Source organism: Capsella rubella, unplaced genomic scaffold (genome assembly GCF_000375325.1).
Source record: "Capsella rubella cultivar Monte Gargano unplaced genomic scaffold, Caprub1_0 scaffold_6, whole genome shotgun sequence".
NCBI classification, from domain to species: Eukaryota; Viridiplantae; Streptophyta; class Magnoliopsida; order Brassicales; family Brassicaceae; genus Capsella; species Capsella rubella.
The window spans coordinates 4376422-4398136 of record NW_006238918.1 but is presented as its reverse complement, the minus strand read 5'-3'; the positions used below and the strand labels follow the sequence as shown (position 1 = coordinate 4398136).

Below are 21715 nucleotides of genomic sequence, written 5' to 3'. Positions count from 1 at the left end.
ATAAAATTCATATCGGTAAATTCGACTACATATTGTACCTCACTTTCTTGTTTTGCTTTGTGCCGTGAAATGGTCTCATTATTGTCTGGTTTAGAATATATAGGACTCTAGTTTGGTACATGCATATGCATGTTAGCTACCTAGCTATATATATCCTATCCGAATAGTTATGTTGTTATAATTGAGAAAAATCCATCAGAAGCTGTTAATAAATTGATATGACTCATATGGATCGGTTTAGACGATAGAGAAATTATGCAACCGAATAAAATATAAAAATAAAAAGAAAACATTAATGGTCACTATATAATAATTAACGGAAGCTAGTGAGATTAGTACTTGAAACTGCCAAATTGATTAAAGTAGGCATATTGACAAAATTTTAATTAAAGTGGTCTATGAGAATCCGCACCAAGCCAATCAAGCAATGTTTACCCCTAAAAACACGAGTTTAGTGCTCATATTTTTTCCTCTTTTTTAGGCAGATGTATTAAATTCCTTGCACTTCACTGATAATATGTTTTCTAAAATGCTCTTTGCGTCGGAACACATGAAAACGTTATGATGAGGGGCTTCAAACAGAATTTTATATATGTACACACACACGCATAGATATAGCTTCTGTTTTCTTTCTTTTCCGATATAACAAAGCCAAAACAACTCTTTTCTCTAACCAAGAGAGAAAATTAAAGTTCATAGTTCAGAATGCAGCTTGAGAGAGCAAGGCCATTCTTGGCCATCGTCTTCATTCAGTGTTTGTACGCATTGATGTCTATAGTAGCTAAACTAGCTTTGAACGCTGGCATGAGCCCTCACGTCTTAGTTGCTTACCGGATGGCAGTTGCTTCAGCTCTCATTACTCCTTTTGCCCTCGTCCTTGAGAGGTTCTTTTTCTTTTTCTTCTTCCGGTTCCTGCCTGTTAACACATCTACTCTTCCAACTTAGAATAATGTTATGGAAATGCAGGAACACAAGACCACGGATGACCTTCAAAATCTTGTTTCAAATAGCCATCCTTAGTTTATTTGAGTAAGAAGACTTTGTTCACACCATCTCTGATTCATCATAATGACGATCTTTGCTCTGTATCCGTGTATGTAATATAAGTAACTCTGTTTAAATGAACAAATTCAGGCCTGTGGTGGAACAAAACCTGTACTACTCAGGGATGAAACTTACCACTGCCACATTCACATCCGCTTTGTGCAATGCACTTCCTGCAATGACATTCATAATGGCCTGCATTTTCAAGTAACTCCCTCCCTCTATCTCACTCTAAACCAATGCATACATCACTGCTGAAACGATTTTACCCTGTTTCTGTTTTTTTTTGAAAGGCTTGAGAAAGTGACAATGAGAAGGCGTCACAGCCAGGCAAAGGTGGTGGGAACCATGGTGGCTATTGGAGGAGCCATGTTCATGACTTTCTTGAAAGGGCATGCCTTGGAGCTGCCTTGGACAAAGAACTCAAGGGGTCTCGATGCGCATTCACATTCTCTGAGGATTCCAAAACAGGAAGATATAGCAAGAGGATCACTTATGCTTGTAGCAAGCTGCTTCAGTTGGTCATGTTACATCATTTTACAGGTAGGAGCCTTCCCTATTCTTACAACAGCCATGTATCCGTTACATAGCTTTCAGACAACCGCATCCGTTTGGCTACTGGCTACCTTAAAACCAGATACTCGGCAGAAAAAACATTAGCCGATAATATCTCTAGTGAACAAAACAGTGAAATCACAGAGGAATTTATGTTTTTTCAGGCAAAGATTCTGGTTCAATATCAAGCTGAGCTCTCGCTAACATCTCTAATGTGCATTATGGGGATGTTGGAGGCTACTGTTCTGGGATTGATATGGGAAAGGAAAAACATGTCAGTCTGGAAAATCCAACCGGACGTGACGCTTATAGCTTCAATATATGGGGTACAATTCTTATATCTGTAAAACCCTTTTGTGTGTATGCATGTTTGCTGATGAAAGAAGTATTGTTGATTGTCACATAGGGACTTGTATCAGGGTTAGCATACTATGTTATTGGATGGGCGTCAAAGGAGAGAGGACCTGTGTTTGTGAGCGCATTTAACCCGCTCAGTATGGTTCTCGTTGCTATTCTGAGCACCTTTATATTCTTCGAGAAGTTGTATCTAGGAAGGTAACAATAGCATTGATTTAAAAGACTACTATTGTGGTACATCTAAAGTTAATGAGTATTGATTGTGGCTTCTAAATTTGTAAATTTGTAGGGTTTTTGGGTCAGTTGTCATTGTCGTCGGGATATATATGGTACTGTGGGGTAAAAGCAAGGACGAGGGAGGAAAGCTTCAACCAAACGCTGGGTGCACAGAGACTGTAGTAAAGATTGACGAACTAAAGGTTCCAACGCATGATAATAACCAAGTAGTACCCACCAGTGAGCAGTTAATGATCCCAAAGGCAGCAGCTCGATTTCACGACTCAGTCTGAGATGCCGGTTTTGTTCCAGGATCTCTATATACCGCGCATAACAGTTTTGATAGTATTGAAATGATGGTTTGCAAGAATAAGAACAAGCAGTGCGCTACAAGGTCCCATAAAACCTTAGAATTTGGAGTTTTTGCAGTAGTTTATATACTTTAGTAGGAGAACTAGGCTTCATGAAACCCTAAGGCCATCATAGCAGTACAGAAGTTAGAGTTACAGAGAAGAATGGATTTCACTTGTAACAAAAACCTTCCAGTTGATAACTCATCTTCTCAAGAGGCCAAAGCGACAGCATCCTTGCCATAGATACGCTTAAGCTCAAGGCTGGCAACTTGAAATGAAGCTGAAAAGATACACAAGTAGAAATGATTGGCTTTTGTATCTTGTTGCCATGCTCTAAGAAGCTTTATCCTATTAAAATGTCTATGTTGAATTACTACCTTTCCAGGTGTTGAAGTTCTTATGGTTAATATCAGATCCTGTGACACTTTGAATAGCATCCAGCAACTTCTCTTGAGGTGTATTCTTCAGCTCTTGAACAACGCCATAAATGGTCTTCCCATTCTCAAAGTATATGTGGTTATTTGGGTGCTTTGTCTTGCAATTAGCATGCTGCTCGAACTCATAAGCATTAAGAACCTGTTGCACAGTTGCACAGTTGTAAAATAAACAGATGACATATAATTTTTTTGTATTAAACAGACCTGCCAGTGAATTACTGAAACCACTTGTACCACGTTGCTTACTTTATTGAAGTTACAGTTGCTGCAACCACATAGATATCCAGTCCCCTTAATGATTCCTTTGAGATTTTTCTGCCAAATCATGTTTCAGCACATAGAAGATAAAATGGAAAGGTTTCCTTCTCAAGACAGATAAAAAGAACAAACTGACCTCACGTGACCACGAATAGTACTTCACAGTAACCCCATCAAACATGCCTGTTGACAACAAGGACTTCACATTTGAAGGAAATGTGTTTCTAGAACCCTTCTTGGCTGTCTTTGAATCTTTACTTTTGGGCACGGGTAAGGTATCAACTCTAGGGCTACCATAGAGGTCATTTCCAAAATCAAAAGACCTGTTTTGCTCTGCTTCCAAATGAAGAGGATCTTTTGCAGTTGCAGGGTCATGGCTGAAGTTCTCATAACTGTTAATAACATGGGCTGATGAAGAGAATGTGGTTTCTTTCTGATAATCTCCAAAAGATATGGTCTTGCTTCTCTCTTTGTGACTAATTTGATCACTGGTTTCGTCTGCTCTTCCTTGGCTAGAAACCATAGATGCCATGTCACTACCTTCCGTATGTAGTGACTGTCCTCCTGACAACATATTGGTATTTTCTTTGCAATAGTTTGGTTCGGTCATGAAAATGTTTTCAGGTACTCTGTCACAAGAGAGAAGAGACATGAAGCTATCATGGCCCTTGGTATAGGAGGAACTCATTGAGAGGATATTACAGTCAGCCTTTTGAAGAGACTGACCCATCAATACAAAGTTTTCTACTCCTTTCTCAGATGTTGACGAGACATTTCCATCTTCTTTGTTGTATATATCCCCCATTGGTATGAAACCAGCACCTTCATTGTTGAAGTTTCGACTGAAAGTTCCATCCACCTTGCTAGCGAATTGCCCTGGAAAGATGAAGAAGCTCTTATCAATATTACCGCAGGTTTTAATTTGGCCAAAGGATAGAGTGCTATATTGATTGCTATTATATGGAAATACCTGTTTCTAATGATCTTGGAACCCCACCATAAAGCTGAAGCATGAATTCGGGAATGTTTCCATATTCAGAGACTTGATTGACTATAACATTTCTGATGGTGTCAAGATTCAATGTGCTATCATGAACGGTATGGACCACTGGCAAACCAATTGACGAGACATTATTGCATTGCTCCTCCTCGATATGTTGACCGCCTAAAGGAGAAACATTCCTACCAAGGAGATGTGATGTATGGGCATTGGCAGCATCGAATAAGCAATTAGTTAAGTGAGAGGGCACCAGAGAATTGTCCCATGCAGGAATATTCATATGTGCACCAATCTCTACCAACTGTCTCTTATTACCGAATAGTTGTGAGTCAGACGGTTCTGTCAACCACTGATGACTTCGCTTTAGTTCCATTATGGAAGCACAGGAATATGGAATCTCCTCACTATCCTGTCTGCCAAAATCCTTTGTCATCCTCTGTCACAACCTAAACCAGTCAGAGATATAACAAATGCATAGAATTATGAGAAGAGGAATCACACTATCACATAGATGAAGAATCAGGGCATATTACACAAACTAAAACATTTTTAAGGATGAAAACTAAAAAATTTTAAGGATGGAAAGAAAAAACCTTGTGTTCTTACAAAATAAGTAAAGGACGTTGTTGTCAAGAATGGGGAATAGTGGAACCCTAAAAATCACAGAATCCTGGCCTCTGCTTCTTACCTTGCAAATTGCATCACTGTGACTAAGATCAGAGCTTTTTAAATGTTGTATATTTTCTACGGAAGCTTGAAAGCTCTGTTAGATTGACAGCCAGCCAAGTGAAAAGGGAAAATCCAAACCAGGAAATTGGGATTTTAGGGTTGCAATAAAGAAGACACACAATTCTAGAGAAGAGTGAGAGTTTGAGTATGGAGAAAAGTGAAAAAGGAAGGATCATCAAGAGTCGAAGAGACTCGTAATGTTATAAGAATAACTGCAAAAGTTTATTAAAGATCAGATAAAAATAAATAATTTTGGTGACTGACACAACAAATACAATTTTCAAGTAAAGTAATCAATCTCAGGCAGGCCTCTCGATTTGTTGGTGTAACAGTTGGTAGATTTTTGTTTTTTCCAAATTGATTATTTGTTTTTTTTTTGGGGTAGGAATCCAGCTTATTAATAAAGATTTTTTTGGTGCATCTATTAAAAATAACAATATGATTAATAAATTAAATATACAAAATAAATAAATTACTAAAATTAAATTAAAAAGGTCTAAGCATCTCATATTTTTTAATATCGTTTGATCTCTTCCAATGTAAATGCATCTCGACTCTTGGTAGTGTTGCCCTTAGGAGAAAGCTTTCTTATGCAATTTTGCGACTTCTTGTAGCATTTAATTGGAAATGCCTTTTATCTGATCTGATACTGGGCCACTACCGTCTACGATGATCTGATATTAAGCAACCATATTTGCTACTGGTAAGTTTAGAAGTTTTACAACTTATGTATCCAATGATCAAAGGGCATGGAGTTTTTCCAAAAGCATTAATTGGATCACATGATGAGGACTCACCCTTTGCTACAAAGAATAAGACTAGGTATAATCATCAAAACAAGCCTATAAATAACACTAGAAGCTAGCTTTCATTTTTCTTATAGAAGCTCTTCAATTTTTCTCCAAACCCAGCTGCAAAAATGGGTTTTACTGCCTGCCTTTCTTTGCCATTTTAGGATTCTTGCACATCCTGATACTCTGAGGTGTAACCTCCACCAGTTCATCCTCTTCAATGTATTCGATGCAGTCGTCCAGACTATAAGTTAAGGGAGTGTCAAGAACCACTGTAATTGAGACAAGAGCATTTGTGAGCACATGATATTGAATCTTTCACAAGTTAAGATATATATATGAAGTACCTGTTACATCTTTGTTGGACCGTATGTTTGTTGCTGCCTTCTTCTTGCAAATATTAAGGCCCAAGTCACCAGGTCTCTGGTGGATCCCAACTATCTGACCTTTGTATACATCCACTCCTGCACCCACAAACATTTGCCCTCTCTCTTGCGCACTCGCCAGAGCATACGATGTTGATGTTCCATCTTCAAAGGCAACCTGAAAGTCCCACTTTCCTATTCAGAAACCACAAATAACTACCAAAATGGCATATGTTTCACCAAAAGTTTACATTTGTAACCATTTCCGAACAATCTATTTACAAGGATTGCCAATTCCTGGAACCGAACTCAACATTCCAACTTACCAGCGAACCCAGATCACGGGTGCTAATATCACCGGCCCAAGGTCCATAACTGTCAAATACAGTGTTAAGGATAGCGGTTCCCCGAGAAGCTGTTAAGATTGCGTTCCTCAATCCAAGAAGTCCACGTGTCGGGATTTTGTACCGCAGAAAAGTTGTTCCTTCGGATCTGTCATTCAGGATTCACATGCATGGTCAGATTGATCTTAAAAACTGCAAAGTCTAGATTTACCAAGTAGCTTATCTGGAAAAACAACGCTAAAGGGCCTCAAACACACACACATACACACAAAATTCATGACTGAATGAGAAATTAACATGAAATCAGGTATTTTTTGTTCTCATATAAATGCGGTATTGCTGAAGGAAGCCTTTTCATGGCCCTGATTGACCAAAAGGTTCTCAAAGCACTAACAATTCTTGTGCACGTTCATGTGCTGGTTACAGTCAGCTAATAACATTAAACTGCTGCCATAAACAACCAAAGGACATTACCATAATATGTCTTAATCAGTTTGTTCCCACCACGATCAAAATGTTTTGACACAAAATCATTGTCAAGAGGCAGAAGAAACTATGCACACTCAGAAACTTGCATATAAAATAAAGTGATGGCAAGAGAGACAATACATACCCTACATTTTGCATATCAAACATCTGTCCACGCCTTTTGCCAAGAAGTTCAACAACAGGCCCCATGTGAGCCTCTGGTACTTCAACAGTTGCTATCTGAATTGGTGGATTTTGAAATAAATTAGGGCTCTTTTACTTGTTTAAGGCATAATTCATGAAAGCAAAAGGTCATTTCATGGTTTCATAAGTTGCTGCTAGAAAACTAGTAGGTCGTCTGAAACTCACCTCATATGGCTCTTGCACTTTATCGTTAACCTTTTTGTTGATAACTTTCGGGGGTCCTACCATAAATTCATATCCCTCTCTTCGCCTGGAACATATTACCGTTCAGCTACTATCAATTTCAAATATGAAAGGAATGATGGAGAGTGAGGTACTTACATGTTTTCTATTAGGATGGTAATGTGTAGTGTACCACGCCCACTTACAATGAATGTGTCTGCTGTCTCACCATCTTCCACTTTCATAGCTAGATTTCTTTCAAGTTCACGGTTTAAACGATCTCGTAAGTTCCTGCTCGTTACATATTTCCCCTACACAAAAGTAAAAATAATTCAATTGTTGCACTAATCCTTTTCTTTATGGTTGAGAACGTTTCCTCATCCATGTTTATACTTCCCTCTTTGTATCTTGTAGCCATGCATTCATGGAAAATAGATTAAGATATACTCATGACAGTAACATCAGCCATGATTAGACCTACCTCACGACCAGAAAATGGAGAGGTGTTTACAGAGAAGGACATTTTCACTGTTGGCTCTTCTACTCTGATTGTAGGTAGAGGCTTCCCATGTGCTTTATCCGCAATAGTCTCCCCAATCTGTAAATTATGGGTATACAAGGAAACCAATACGTTACAGCTCAACTAGCAACAAATAAGAAAAATGACAAGTGGCTGAAATGATCCACCAGTGTTACAAGTCTCTCACATTTGGCATCAAATTATCCATGCTAATACGTGTACCTGAATGTTGTCTATGCCACATACAGCGCAAATATCTCCAGCTGCCACTGAATCAGTAGGTACTCTGTAGAATTTCTCATATACAAAAAGCTCACTAACTCTTGCAAATCTACAGGAATCTTCAGATGTACACACCTGTAGAGATATATCCCAATAAGTCTACTACAAACCATATCAAGTCTGCAAGAAGTTAGTGAGTTCGTATTGGAATCTTGCTGATTCGTAAGGTTTTGGCACCATGCCCCAATCAATTACGTCTTGGACGTATTTCATCATAAGATTTAATGAATTAGAAACTTAAGGTGATAATTTTTTCTATGAGCCCACATCATTTATGTCCATAACATAGGAATAATTTCAAGATTGATAAAAAATGTTACCCGGACATCCATTCCTTTGCGCAGTACCCCTGCGTGTAGTCGTCCAATAGCAATGCGTCCTTTATGCTCATCATACTCAATATTTGTGGCCTGAACAAAACAAATTAAAAAAGTGTTAGCTTCATATAAGTGAATATCTTTTCAACTAGATTGTTTGGTTAACTGAAATTTCTTTTGAACATTTTTTTGAATCGAGAAATATCACAGTGCAGTATACCAGAAGGTTTATTAATTAAAAATTGATAAATTCATCAATTTGACCGGGTATGAACCTAGACACAAGCCACAAATTGTTTACTTTATTTCAGAGTGCCATTAGTTTCTTGGATTTAAGATTGTAGCAAGTGACTGCTTTTAGCTGGTGAGAGACAAGTTTGATGTTTCATGTGTCTAATGAGTATATATTTTGGCTAGGAGAGCTATATATGCAAGATACCTTTTTGGCTTTAGTTGGGAACAAACAAAAAACATGAAACGAAAGGTAAGAAAATCACAATAACTTACAAGCATCTGCAGTGCACCATCTTTTTCAATATTTGGCCCAGGTACACATCTGATTATAGCTTCGAACAGGGGTCCCAGGTCATCTGAAAGGTCGTCAGGAGAAAGCCCCGCCTTTCCTTTAATCCCACTAGCATATATCGCTTGGAAATCACACTACACGCCATGCAAAAATATCTTTAAGATTAGTTGCATGAAAATTTACTCAAAGTTAATCAGTCACGCGAGATACCAAACTAGGAATAGACAAACCGAAACAACATACCTGTTCATCTGTAGCATTCAGTTCAATAAAGAGTTCAAAGGTGGAATTAACAACAAATTCAGGACGAGCAGAAGGCCTGTCAATCTTGTTTACGACCACGACAACGGCATGTCCAAACTCAAGAGCCTTCTTTAAAACAAACCTTGTCTGGGGCATAGGTCCCTCAACAGAGTCGACCTAAGAAATTGAGGAGAGGAAATTGAAAAATACAGAGCATAAAAAAAGTTTCTTATAAAGCATTGAGAGAAAGTAACATATTACCACAAGAAGCACTCCATCAACCATGTTCAAGACACGCTCTACTTCACCCCCAAAGTCAGAATGGCCAGGAGTATCTATAATATTTACTTTAGTATTTTTGTAAGTGATGGATGTATTTTTGCTAAGAATAGTGATTCCTCTTTCACGCTCAAGGTCATTTGAGTCCATGATCCTCTCTTGCATGACTTGGTTATCTCGGAACACCTGCAAAAGTAAGGTACGGATTAATAAGAAAACTAAAATTCAAGCTTCCCAGGTTGGATAAGAAAAACCCAAAGCCATTATTTGCGTTTACCTTAGCTTGCCTAAGCATAGAATCAACCAAAGTAGTTTTGCCATGATCAACATGAGCTACGATTGCTATGTTCCTCACATCATTTCTCCTATCCAACTGCGTTTTCTTCACTTCTATTGGCATAACATAACAAACTGATTTTGTTTAGAGAACCAATCAACCAAAAAAAAAAGATATATAGTCAAACACTCAAACTAACCTAAGTGTAATTCTTAGAACTTTGATTGACTAAAGTTTCATTTTTTCAAAAACTCGTTCCTTAAACAAAACCGAAATTAGTTTCTAATCAAAAGAGATAAGAGGAAAAAAATAAATAACCGGAGGCTGGTTCGGCGGTTGATGGAGAGGCGGAGCAAGTGATGGGACGAGGAAACAGACGGCGAGAAGGAAATCGGAGAGCTCCTCCCCTTGGTTTAAGCGCGGAAGCAAAGCTAACGCCGAGCACTTGTTGCTTTTGAAGCAGAGGAGAAGCTTGTCTCCTCAAAACCGCTGGAGAAGCGGAGGAAGTGCTTAAGCTGAGCTCCATTTCAATTCTCTCCGCCGCGAAACAGAGGAGAGGGAGAGGGAGAGGGAGAGGGAGCTTAAAGGATATATTTGGTTGGAGAGGAGAAGCTGATTGTTTTATTCCGAGGATTGCATTAAGAAGACTGCGCAGTAGAGGGACCAGGTTAAGCCACGTCTCCACTCTTCGACTTATCGATTTCCCAAGTTGAGCCAGCTCCACTCAGGGCCTCGTAAAATTCATACATGGATGGTATCGAGCTTCTAGGACTTATGTGGCAGTTCATGTGGCGTTTCGTTTCAGAATTTAACTTCAATCATCAAATTTCAAACCAAATTCTACATGGTGCCTACTAGTTTGATTCATTCTCTACACTATGTGTGTAACCCATAAATTGATGCTTTCGCCATGATAAACAACATGGCGCAGCAAGTTTCGTATTATGGTTCTGAGGGACCAAACATCAAATAGGATTGTATAATTTACATCAATAAGAATATAAAAGAAAGGTATTGAGAATATTGCAGCATCACCAATTTATCATTCTCAGTCTTCTTCTGACTTGAGAGCATCATGATGTTGATGTTGATGTTGATGTTGATTATCTCTCTTGCAAGTATTGGATTCACAAATGCTGACAGCTTTAAGAGATCAGGATATTCACAGCTTCAGGTCAATTCGCTCGGACCATTCATATATGCCAGAGTAGACATGGTCATGTCCTATATCCGACCCATTACCTCCTGCAGCGACCCTCATGATATCCTCGATCAACGCAAAGTTTCCCATTATATCGACATGGGCTCCACTCTGGGTCCCACGCCCTTCCAGCAGGTTAGCCGGCGGAGAGTGATTGTATTCTCTAACGTATGTCTTGATTCCCGAAGGGTTGAATCTTGTCTTGCCACGCCACGCTTTGGCACACATGTACCCGGAACTCAGGACCGGTACTGTTTCATCCCCATCCACATTGTAAACCCCTGCTTTCAGACAGCTATCTTCGTCCTCCTCGTGGGCGGAAGTGAAGATCTGAAAGGGGATGCAACTGTCCGGAGACTGGTTAAGCTTGTACACGTATGCTCGTTCTGTTGGTATCCCAACTCCGTACAATGAATAGATTTCCATTTCCGGAGCATTGGGTAATCTGAAACAGCAGAACAAAGCAAACAGTTATTTATATAAATAATCCTAATGGGATAGAGAACAATTTTATCCCAGGTCTCACAGAGACTGAGCAACAAATGCACATAAGATGCTTCAAGTTATTTAGGGTAAATCCCAGCAAGTGAAAGAGAGTCTACTATACTCCTTTAAAACTGGAAGGTGGTAATAAGGGTGGGTTTTCAGCCAATTAAATTTCGAATTAGTTGATTTATTTGTCATGTCAAAAGCCACCCTTCAGCTGCTTCTATAAGCAAGTGTCACCTTTATCAACTTTGGCTACTCAAATATAGCTGAACAAGCTTTTTCAAGTAAGACTCATCAAAATAGCTTTGAGCTTCAAAACCATATCTAATGAGATGGAAAGTAAGAGACTCATAATGCATCAGGACCAAGCTTAGAGTTCGTATCAAAATAAATCACTTACTTTGTCTCCAACGGATTTGACCAATATTTGGGATCTTTATACTTGGGGTCATCCAAATCATCTGCAATTCCATAGGAGAAATGAGCGCCACCACGCGCCATCATCTTAGGAGCAACATAATTTAGTAGATCTATAGTTGCACCAGCAGTGTAGACTTTATACTCAGCAATAGCTTTGATCCCTGCAATTCCCATATCGTGGTACTCTGTCCACACGTCACGACATGTGTGATTTGGTATACTCTGACCTTTGACCGCACCCTTCACCAAGTAAAATGTATAGATTATTCATCACCTTATCACAGGCAGTACAAGGTTTATACAATTTAAAAGTCCTTACCCGAAAATCAATATTATTAATCTCAGATGGCTCAGCCTCTGCTATTTCTTTCCCAAAAGATATCATCCTTCCATAGTTCACAGGTTTTTTCTTGGATCTTCCATTTTCACCTGCTTCACCACGAGTCTCGTTGTTCTTTTGCTTTTTCCCAGTACATGTATGACCTTTCTCTGGCGACCAGTCAATACCGCCCCATATTGTATCACCTCCCTTCGGTAACATGGACATTGTTGAGTCCCATGTGCGTGTCATTCTCATTATATGCTGCAAGGTCTGAAGTCTAAATATATCGGTGTCTAAGAACCCTGGGGCAATCGCTCTGCAATTTCGAAGACAGTAAAGTTCTATTAAGGAACCAAGCGACTGACTAAAAGTGCAACTAATCCGACAATTCTGTAATTAAGCAGAAATAAAAGACCATAGCTGCACATACAGGAAGATTGAAAGAAGCATAAAGTAACATCGATTGGTAAAAAAAGCAAGTATGGAAGCTCAAGCACTTTTCCAAATCAAAATTCAGTGTCCTCCATGACAGTATTGAGTGTTTTTCAAAGCTAAAAACTAGTTAGGACAAGGGGGCAATGCATATAAAACTCTTGACTTTCAATATCTCTTCAAGTAGTTCTAAACTTAATTTGCCTGAGGACAAGGGGGCATTTCTTTGTCGCACTTCCAAAGATTTTTTTTAGTATAAAGTTAGGCAATTATTGCTAAAAAAAAAATATGATGAGCACAGCCAACTGATCGAAAACAGTAAAATCAAAATTATTGAGTAGGTACATACATACCAACTCGACATTACTTACATAAAACTGAAAGTATCCTAGAAGTTCTCTTTCACTTGACTGTCGTAACCATCATTGACAATTTCATCGATTGTTTAGTTCTCAAGAGAGTTCCAATTTTTAGCAGCTATATTAAAACACTGTTCTTCGAATTGATATCAAGTACTAGTAGCATAAGTTTGAGTTCCAGGAACAAGGTTCTGATCATTTAAAGCACAATCATATATTCCATACCTGGCTACTGCAACATCCTTTGCTTCAGCAGAGAAAAGCCCTGCAACAGCTTTTGGGACACCAAGAAATGGTCCACCAATGTTCATCACTGCCTTTATATACTTCGCACACCAATCTGGCCCACCCCCGCCACCCATTGGAGCTGGTTCCTCAACCCATTTCATAAAATGTAGAAAATACAGGACCCCCATGGAATGCGGAACTATCACTGCCTTTTTCCCACCATTGGTAGAAACCATCAACTCTATATTACTTTTCATACGGCTAAGTGTCTGGTCACGCACCTATTAATTCAACATGAAACAAATTTAAGCCGTAAGTGATAAAGAACGAAACTTGGCATCAAACAGAATAAATAAAAAGTCTTATGAGAGAAGAACCTCTGTGTTCTGAAATGAAAGCCTCCAGTCATATGCAGCCATGTACATGTTTTTTTCTTCATATCCAATATGTGCAAGGTTAGCAATCAGTACAGCCCAAACAAAGTAGCCAGGAGCAAAGTAGTCAGCAGCCACGAGTCCTGATACAGCTCTCACTCTGATACCTTCAGGATCCAACCCAGTTTCGTTGTCAAGTGACATGTGTTCCACCCAACATAGAGGCCTAAATCAAAGAGATAATCAATTAGTTATGATATCATCAGCAATAACGCTGTTCCATCTCTAACATAGCCAAAAAAGAATGAAAACTGAGCCGAAAGAAGAAAGATGGAGATCGTAACAAATAAAATAGATGTAACCCACAAAACAGTTTCTTTTTTTGTTTTGTTTTGTTTTAATCTATAGCAGGCTAGAGAGAAATTGAGGGCTGGATAACAGAATGAGGATGGAGGAAATTTAAGACATATAAATAGACTCGATGTTGAAAATCATCTCAGAAACAATTTGAGAAAAGCACATTGAGCTGAAAGACAAAAAAGATGCTAAATTTAAATGCACATGCACATAGTTGACTAATAAAGCAACAGTCTTCTATCACAGCTTTAACACACTTATTATTTGGAACTTCTCTATTCCTAACAGAAGATAAAACACTACTTCATTATGCTCTCCACACAAGTAAATATACACTCAACGACAGTAAGGGAGCAACTTATTATGAACGGAATCTAGGGCTTGTCTAGAAACAGATTTGGTAATAAAATGACTTGAAATCCCAAGGAAGCTGAATTTTAAGATCCAAAAATTTAACAAAATTAAATGTAAATCCTTGGTGATCTTGCTGAGTTGCTTCAACAAACCCAAAACAGGTACTTGGAGTGCAAACACAAAAGACAACAACAAAACCATCTTAAAAAAGAAAGCCTTTCACATCTAAAAAGCGTGTAGAAAGAGTAAAGAGTAAGAACAAAGCAGCAAGTGCGTGATCTCATCAGATCCAACCCAAATCCCAACACACACATATATATGAGAGAAGATATAAAAGAAGGAGTGAGAATTTGAGGAAACCTTTTGTAGACTTCACCAAAAGTGCCTCCCCACAATCGCTTTCTAAATAAACCATCAGCGCACTGTTTGCCTTCCCAAAGCTCAAGGCCTCCGGTAACAATCCCAGGAATGAAGACAACGGGATGTGTGGCCTTAAGACCTTCTTTCTTCAGCTTCACACCAGGCGGGTCGGGCAAAGGACCCGTGATTCGCTCCGTTACATACTGAGGGAAACTCGCAGGCATTGCGTTGTAAAGAAAGAGGAGAAACCACCATGTGACACACACACACCCAATGAACCAACAACACGAATCGACACACGACCACTTGCCTCCTCCATTCGATTTCTTATGGGTTTTCGAAGATTCATGAGGTTTCTTCTGGGAATCCTCATCGGGCACCACCACCTCTTCAGATGACGTCGGAGGCTTTTTCCGATGAATAAGAGGCATACCTGGTCACTTTAAATCTAACCAGACGAAGCTACCCACTTTGTCAATCTCTTTGAAGGACCCAGATTGGGGGATTTTTTTTATTTTTTTGTAGATCAGTCCAGAGAGCCAAAGAGCTGTTTCGCTGCGATTTTCTGAAACCAATCAAATCAATTTTTGTCTCATTTTGATTTTTTTTGTTCGACTTTTCTGTTTTTTTTTTTTGTTTTAATTTAAAAATTCTGATATTCCAAGGGACTCGGACCGTCTGTGCAAAACTTGACCACTTTGATCCTGGTTGCGGTCAACCTTAGACCCGTCCGATCCGTTTCGTTGATTTCATTATTAATAGTCCCGTAACATTGTTTTTTGTCGGAGTCCCGTAACATTGTTTAACCTATTAAACACGTCGCTCCCGTTACAACTATAATCAATTTAGCACACATGATACAAGTCCACAAGCCCATGACATTATTAGCCCACAATCCCAAGATGGACCTTTTGTTTTTGTGCTTGTAATGTCAAGATGGCTTATATGATCCGGACTAGGTTTGGAGTTTGGACACACTAAATAGTAAATACTTACGAACTGCACCAAAAACCTATTTGCATACATATTTTGCGTTGGGTGGTCCAATTGCAAGAAGCATTTTATTTATTATGAGTCTTCTTGTATAATATATCTGATTTGGTTTACCTTAGATCAGAACTAGATTTTTAAGGACAAGTGGAAAATATTAGACTGGACAGAGCTAAACCAACCAAAAATATACATATTTTGTGAATTTCGGACCGGAATGGACCGGCTACCCCAATTATTTATGATTGATAAAAGTGTCTTGGTAGGAAAAAAATCTTTTACATGGCTGAAACCACAAGTACGATCTTCTCTAAGACAGCAACATAAAATACATGTCAAATAAAACAAAAAACAATAAATAAAAAGCACTGGAATTGAAATATCCACCACACTCCCGAAACCATGAAATATGAATAGAAATCTAAATGAGCCAATGAGAAGACAGTAAAGTCCATCTCATTGTCCTAAGCGGATATACATCCAACAAAACTCAACCTCACAAGTAGAGAACCCACCTTACGTACCCATTCGTCCACGTGTCCTTCCCTCCCACCACTTACCTTCAAAATCAACGCTTCTTTTTTATAGTTCCCCTTGTTCCCAAGCGTTATACGATGAGAGAATCATAAACTCCACCACTCGGAGAAGAAGAAGAAGAAGAAGTGTAAGAGACCACCACCAAACAAACACAACACTAAAACAAGAAGAGAGAGATCTCTTCTCTCAATTCTCAAAATCTCGATCTCTTCTCCTATCCTCTCCTCTTCGATTCAACTCTATCAGCCAGCAATGGCTTCGCTTGTGTATTCTCCATTCACTCTATCCACTTCTAAAGCAGAGCATCTCTCTTCGCTCTCTAACAGTACCAAACATTCTTTCCTCCGGAAGAAACACAGATCCGCCAAACCAGCCAAATCCTTCTTCAAGGTGAAATCGGCGGTTTCAGGAAACGGCCTCTTCACCCAGACGAACCAGGAGGTCCGCCGTATAGTTCCGATCAAGAGAGACAACGTTCCTACGGTGAAAATCGTCTACGTCGTCCTCGAGGCTCAGTACCAGTCATCTCTCACTGAGGCAGTCCAATCCCTCAACAAGACGTCGAGATTCGCATCCTACGAAGTCGTCGGATACTTGGTTGAGGAACTTCGAGACAAGAACACTTACAACAGCTTCTGCGAAGACCTTAAAGACGCCAACATCTTCATTGGGTCTCTGATCTTCGTCGAGGAATTGGCCCTTAAGGTCAAAGATGCGGTGGAGAAGGAGAGAGACAGGATGGACGCAGTTCTCGTCTTCCCTTCGATGCCTGAGGTAATGAGACTCAACAAACTCGGATCTTTCAGTATGTCTCAATTGGGTCAGTCAAAGTCTCCGTTTTTCCAACTCTTCAAGAGGAAGAAACAAGGCTCTGCTGGTTTTGCCGATAGTATGCTGAAGCTTGTTAGGACTTTGCCTAAGGTTTTGAAGTACTTACCCAGTGACAAAGCTCAAGATGCTCGTCTCTACATCTTGAGTTTACAGTTCTGGCTCGGAGGTTCTCCTGATAACCTCCAGAATTTTGTTAAGATGATTTCTGGCTCCTATGTCCCAGCTTTGAAAGATGTCAAAATCGAGTACTCGGATCCGGTTTTGTTCTTGGACACTGGAATTTGGCATCCACTTGCTCCTACCATGTACGATGATGTCAAGGAATACTGGAACTGGTATGACACTAGAAGGGACACCAATGACTCACTCAAGAGGAAAGATGCAACCGTTGTCGGTTTGGTCTTGCAGAGGAGTCACATTGTGACCGGTGATGATAGCCACTATGTGGCTGTTATCATGGAGCTTGAGGCTAGAGGCGCCAAGGTTGTTCCTATTTTCGCTGGAGGGTTGGATTTCTCTGGCCCCGTTGAGAAATATTTTGTTGATCCCGTCACCAAACTGCCCATCATAAACTCTGCTGTCTCCTTGACCGGCTTTGCTCTAGTTGGTGGACCTGCAAGGCAAGATCATCCGAGGGCTATCGAAGCCCTGAAGAAGCTCGATGTGCCTTACCTTGTGGCAGTACCACTGGTGTTTCAGACGACAGAGGAATGGCTAAACAGCACACTTGGTCTGCATCCCATCCAGGTGGCACTGCAGGTAGCCCTCCCTGAGCTTGATGGAGCTATGGAGCCAATCGTTTTCGCTGGTCGTGACCCTAGAACAGGTTAGTCCACTTATGAACATATTCCATATTCCAGAATTGTCATTACAAGTGTGGGAATGTTTTCTTATGGAAGAGGTTTAAACATTACTGCAGGGAAATCACATGCTCTCCACAAGAGAGTGGAGCAACTCTGCATCAGGGCGATTCGATGGGGTGAGCTCAAAAGAAAAACTAAGGTATTGTATTACCACTCATCCTTAGTGAAATTACATTCCTTTATGACTTTCCTGACAAGACAACAATGTGATGTATGTTTTCATGAATCATCAACTCTGGCTCATTGCAGACAGAGAAGAAACTGGCGATCACTGTCTTCAGTTTCCCACCTGATAAAGGAAATGTAGGGACTGCAGCTTACCTCAACGTCTTTGCTTCCATCTACTCGGTCTTGAAAGATCTCAAGAGAGATGGCTACAATGTTGAGGGCCTTCCTGAGAATGCGGAGACGCTTATCGAAGAAATCATTCATGACAAGGAGGCTCAATTTAGCAGTCCTAATCTCAATGTAGCTTACAAAATGGGAGTCCGCGAGTACCAAGAGCTCACTCCGTATGCCAATGCCTTGGAAGAAAACTGGGGAAAGCCTCCAGGGAACCTGAACTCAGACGGGGAGAATCTTCTAGTGTTTGGCAAAGAGTACGGTAACGTTTTCATTGGCGTCCAACCGACATTTGGGTATGAAGGTGATCCCATGAGGCTTCTTTTCTCCAAATCAGCAAGTCCTCATCATGGTTTTGCTGCTTACTACTCTTATGTGGAAAAGATCTTCAAAGCTGATGCTGTTCTTCATTTTGGAACACATGGTTCCCTCGAGTTTATGCCCGGGAAGCAAGTGGGAATGAGCGATGCTTGTTTTCCAGACAGTCTTATCGGGAACATTCCCAATGTCTACTACTATGCAGCCAACAACCCCTCTGAAGCTACCATCGCAAAGAGGAGAAGTTACGCCAACACCATTAGTTATTTGACTCCTCCAGCTGAGAATGCTGGTCTATACAAAGGGCTGAAGCAGTTGAGTGAGCTGATATCATCGTACCAGTCTCTGAAGGACACGGGGAGAGGTCCACAGATTGTAAGTTCCATCATCAGCACTGCTAAGCAGTGCAATCTTGATAAGGATGTGGACCTTCCAGATGAAGGGGCGGATTTGTCTACTAAAGAAAGAGATTCTGTGGTTGGGAAAGTGTATTCCAAGATTATGGAGATTGAGTCAAGGCTCTTGCCGTGTGGGCTTCATGTCATTGGAGAGCCTCCATCCGCCATGGAAGCTGTGGCCACATTGGTCAACATTGCTGCTCTAGATCGCCCGGAGGATGAGATTTCATCTCTTCCTTCTATATTAGCTGAGTGTGTTGGAAGGGAGATAGAGGATGTTTACAGAGGAAGTGACAAGGGAATCTTGAGCGATGTTGAGCTTCTCAAGCAGATCACCGATGCCTCCCGTGGTGCGGTTTCCGCCTTTGTGGAGAAAACGACAAACAGCAAAGGACAGGTGGTTGATGTGTCTGACAAGCTTACCTCCATTCTCGGGTTTGGAATCAATGAGCCATGGGTTGAGTATTTGTCCAACACAAAGTTTTACCGGGCGAATAGAGATAAGCTCAGAGCAGTGTTTGCTTTCCTTGGAGAGTGCCTGAAGTTGGTGGTCATGGACAACGAACTGGGGAGTCTAATGCAAGCTTTGGAAGGGAAGTACGTTGAGCCAGGCCCCGGAGGTGATCCTATTAGAAACCCCAAGGTCTTACCAACCGGTAAAAACATCCATGCCTTAGATCCTCAGGCTATTCCTACAACTGCGGCAATGGCAAGTGCCAAGATTGTGGTAGACAGGCTGGTAGAGAGACAGAAGCTCGAAAACGATGGGAAATATCCCGAGACAATCGCGCTTGTTCTCTGGGGAACTGACAACATCAAGACATATGGGGAGTCTCTCGGGCAGGTTCTCTGGATGGTTGGTGTGAGACCAATTGCTGATACTTTTGGAAGAGTGAACCGAGTGGAGCCTGTGAGCTTAGAAGAGCTAGGAAGGCCTAGGATCGATGTAGTTGTTAACTGCTCTGGTGTCTTCCGTGATCTTTTTATCAACCAGGTAAATAGATTAAAGCATTCACTCTTCTTTCATGTAGATTCTTGTTGGTTAGCCTCTAATGGTGCTTCTTTCTTGAACTTTTTTAACAGATGAACCTTCTTGACCGTGCAATCAAGATGGTGGCTGAGCTAGATGAGCCAGTAGAACAAAACTTCGTGAGGAAGCACGCGTTGGAACAAGCAGAGACCCTTGGCATTGATATTAGGGAGGCAGCTACACGAGTTTTCTCAAACGCCTCAGGATCATACTCATCCAACATCAATCTTGCTGTTGAGAACTCTTCATGGAACGATGAGAAACAGCTTCAGGACATGTATCTGAGCCGTAAATCGTTTGCTTTTGATAGTGATGCACCTGGAGCAGGAATGGCTGAGAAGAAGCAGGTCTTTGAGATGGCTCTTAGCACTGCAGAAGTCACGTTCCAGAACCTGGATTCTTCAGAGATTTCCTTGACTGATGTGAGCCACTACTTCGACTCTGACCCCACAAACCTGGTTCAGAGTTTGAGGAAGGATAAGAAGAAACCAAGCGCCTACATTGCTGACACAACAACTGCAAACGCACAGGTGAGTGAAGTTTCTCTATATTCTTACTGCACTAATGTCTATGAACTATAGTGTTTTGGTTGGAGTTCAGTTCATATTACCGGGCAAGAACACATTCCTTACAGTATATATTGAATGTGGCAGGTGAGGACTCTATCTGAGACAGTGAGGCTGGACGCAAGAACAAAGCTGCTGAATCCAAAGTGGTACGAAGGAATGATGTCAAGTGGATATGAAGGAGTTCGGGAGATAGAGAAGAGACTGACCAACACTGTTGGATGGAGTGCAACATCCGGTCAAGTAGACAACTGGGTCTACGAGGAGGCGAACACAACTTTCATCAAAGACGAGGAGATGCTTAACCGTCTCATGAACACTAATCCCAATTCCTTTAGGAAAATGCTTCAGACTTTCTTGGAGGCCAACGGTCGTGGCTACTGGGACACTTCGGAAGAAAACATCGAGAAGCTCAAGGACTTGTACTCGCAGGTGGAAGACAAGATCGAAGGCATCGATAGATAAATAATGGGAAGCCTATCTTCTTGTAAATGAACTCAAAAACTTTTACATCTTTTTTTTTTGTGTATTATTCTACCAACGACATCATCTCTCTGTGAATAAGAGAATGTTTTGTTTTGGCTGACATTTTCTGACTTTATATGAATGTTGTGGAGTTTTCTTCTTTCATCTCTTTTCTCATATTATGTGGAACAAAACTCACTCTTCTTCATATCTATCCTCCCATTATGCATATTCAGTTTAAATTGGAAGGATGATGAGCAATGGTTTTACTAATCAGAGAAGAAGGCGATGCCACTGACCACAAATTCAACACTCAACACAGGCACCAGTTTGCTTACAAGAGAGAAGAACAAGTTCGTAATGCTTGCGTTACAGGCAAGAGTACGTGGCATTAAAGAAATCTTGAAAAACAGGAAATAGGAAAGCTCAGCTCTGGTCCAACACACCAGCCATGAGTATGTGGGAAGTGGAATGGAGTCATTGTGATCATATTAGTACAGTCCACTGCTCAATTAGACATTGCATTGTCTTGTCGATAGTATGGCCATAAATTAACCATATGATATGAACGAGGGAATTATATTAGTAGAACTAAGAAGTAAGAAGAATGACTATGATTGAAGAAATTATATTGATTAGAGGGACATGATTGTAGACCATATATACTACTGGTATAAAATGAAATAATGTTGTAAGTAATACGCCCAAAATAATAATAAAAGATTAAGGAGTGACAGAAAACAAAATAAAAA

At 40.3% G+C, this 21715-nt stretch overlaps 5 protein-coding genes across 9 annotated transcripts; 2 read left to right on the top strand and 3 right to left on the bottom strand.

Annotated features, from left to right (window-relative positions):
* Nucleotides 1-564: 564 nt before the first annotated feature.
* Nucleotides 565-2903, top strand: LOC17883933 (WAT1-related protein At5g13670). Its single transcript, XM_006289447.2, has 7 exons — nucleotides 565-884; nucleotides 967-1029; nucleotides 1135-1251; nucleotides 1338-1587; nucleotides 1764-1925; nucleotides 2006-2154; nucleotides 2246-2903. The coding sequence occupies exons 1-7, from the start codon at nucleotides 706-708 to the stop codon at nucleotides 2463-2465; spliced, it is 1140 nt and encodes a 379-aa protein (XP_006289509.1). The 5' UTR covers nucleotides 565-705; the 3' UTR covers nucleotides 2466-2903.
* On the bottom strand, nucleotides 2547-5227 carry LOC17884222. 5 transcript variants are annotated; one of them, XM_023781000.1, is made up of 6 exons: nucleotides 4814-5227; nucleotides 4191-4666; nucleotides 3357-4096; nucleotides 3209-3277; nucleotides 2903-3101; nucleotides 2547-2805 (listed from the first exon to the last, which is right to left on the bottom strand). In XM_023781000.1, exons 2-6 carry the CDS (start codon nucleotides 4651-4653, stop codon nucleotides 2735-2737), a joined length of 1542 nt encoding a protein of 513 aa, XP_023636768.1. In that variant the 5' UTR covers nucleotides 4654-4666; nucleotides 4814-5227; the 3' UTR covers nucleotides 2547-2734. The 5 variants fall into 5 exon arrangements, with proteins under 5 accessions (XP_023636768.1, XP_023636769.1, XP_006287538.1 ...); XM_023781001.1 differs by having other exon boundaries at nucleotides 4909-5227; XM_006287476.2 differs by having other exon boundaries at nucleotides 4191-4656; nucleotides 4909-5227.
* A 397-nt stretch (nucleotides 5228-5624) lies between these two features.
* Nucleotides 5625-10437, bottom strand: LOC17883087 (putative elongation factor TypA-like SVR3, chloroplastic). Its single transcript, XM_023781219.1, has 14 exons — nucleotides 10046-10437; nucleotides 9728-9840; nucleotides 9433-9636; nucleotides 9172-9348; nucleotides 8910-9062; nucleotides 8406-8495; nucleotides 8026-8160; nucleotides 7765-7881; nucleotides 7443-7594; nucleotides 7287-7371; nucleotides 7063-7157; nucleotides 6432-6597; nucleotides 6088-6283; nucleotides 5625-6012 (listed from the first exon to the last, which is right to left on the bottom strand). The coding sequence occupies exons 1-14, from the start codon at nucleotides 10251-10253 to the stop codon at nucleotides 5876-5878; spliced, it is 2028 nt and encodes a 675-aa protein (XP_023636987.1). The 5' UTR covers nucleotides 10254-10437; the 3' UTR covers nucleotides 5625-5875.
* Nucleotides 10438-10606: 169 nt separating this feature from the next.
* LOC17881928 (phospholipid:diacylglycerol acyltransferase 1) lies at nucleotides 10607-15256 on the bottom strand. The gene is made up of 6 exons (XM_006286565.2): nucleotides 14624-15256; nucleotides 13556-13778; nucleotides 13176-13459; nucleotides 12157-12475; nucleotides 11818-12077; nucleotides 10607-11373 (listed from the first exon to the last, which is right to left on the bottom strand). The coding sequence occupies exons 1-6, from the start codon at nucleotides 15052-15054 to the stop codon at nucleotides 10890-10892; spliced, it is 2001 nt and encodes a 666-aa protein (XP_006286627.1). The 5' UTR covers nucleotides 15055-15256; the 3' UTR covers nucleotides 10607-10889.
* Nucleotides 15257-16245: 989 nt separating this feature from the next.
* LOC17882263 (magnesium-chelatase subunit ChlH, chloroplastic) lies at nucleotides 16246-21128 on the top strand. Its single transcript, XM_006286838.2, has 5 exons — nucleotides 16246-17807; nucleotides 17901-17983; nucleotides 18094-19896; nucleotides 19986-20462; nucleotides 20586-21128. The coding sequence occupies exons 1-5, from the start codon at nucleotides 16403-16405 to the stop codon at nucleotides 20961-20963; spliced, it is 4146 nt and encodes a 1381-aa protein (XP_006286900.1). The 5' UTR covers nucleotides 16246-16402; the 3' UTR covers nucleotides 20964-21128.
* Nucleotides 21129-21715: the final 587 nt, after the last annotated feature.

Coding starts and splice junctions, on each gene's coding strand:
- LOC17883087 (XM_023781219.1), bottom strand. CDS start 10,253: ATGGAGCTCAGCTTAAGCACTTCCTCCGCTTCTCCAGCGGTTTTGAGG. Junction 9,063..9,171: donor TGAATGCTACAGATGAACAG/GTATGTTGTTTC, acceptor CATGGCGTGTAG/TGTGATTTCCAAGCGATATA. Junction 6,013..6,087: donor GTCCAACAAAGATGTAACAG/GTACTTCATATA, acceptor TCTCAATTACAG/TGGTTCTTGACACTCCCTTA.
- LOC17884222 (XM_023781000.1), bottom strand. CDS start 4,653: ATGACAAAGGATTTTGGCAGACAGGATAGTGAGGAGATTCCATATTCC. Junction 3,278..3,356: donor ACTATTCGTGGTCACGTGAG/GTCAGTTTGTTC, acceptor ATGATTTGGCAG/AAAAATCTCAAAGGAATCAT. Junction 2,806..2,902: donor GAACTTCAACACCTGGAAAG/GTAGTAATTCAA, acceptor GTATCTTTTCAG/CTTCATTTCAAGTTGCCAGC.
- LOC17881928 (XM_006286565.2), bottom strand. CDS start 15,054: ATGCCTCTTATTCATCGGAAAAAGCCTCCGACGTCATCTGAAGAGGTG. Junction 13,779..14,623: donor TTTGGTGAAGTCTACAAAAG/GTTTCCTCAAAT, acceptor TCTTTGATTTAG/GCCTCTATGTTGGGTGGAAC. Junction 12,476..13,175: donor AAGGATGTTGCAGTAGCCAG/GTATGGAATATA, acceptor TCGAAATTGCAG/AGCGATTGCCCCAGGGTTCT.
- LOC17883933 (XM_006289447.2), top strand. CDS start 706: ATGCAGCTTGAGAGAGCAAGGCCATTCTTGGCCATCGTCTTCATTCAG. Junction 1,588..1,763: donor CATGTTACATCATTTTACAG/GTAGGAGCCTTC, acceptor ATGTTTTTTCAG/GCAAAGATTCTGGTTCAATA. Junction 1,926..2,005: donor TTATAGCTTCAATATATGGG/GTACAATTCTTA, acceptor ATTGTCACATAG/GGACTTGTATCAGGGTTAGC.
- LOC17882263 (XM_006286838.2), top strand. CDS start 16,403: ATGGCTTCGCTTGTGTATTCTCCATTCACTCTATCCACTTCTAAAGCA. Junction 17,808..17,900: donor TGGTCGTGACCCTAGAACAG/GTTAGTCCACTT, acceptor ACATTACTGCAG/GGAAATCACATGCTCTCCAC. Junction 20,463..20,585: donor CAACAACTGCAAACGCACAG/GTGAGTGAAGTT, acceptor TGAATGTGGCAG/GTGAGGACTCTATCTGAGAC.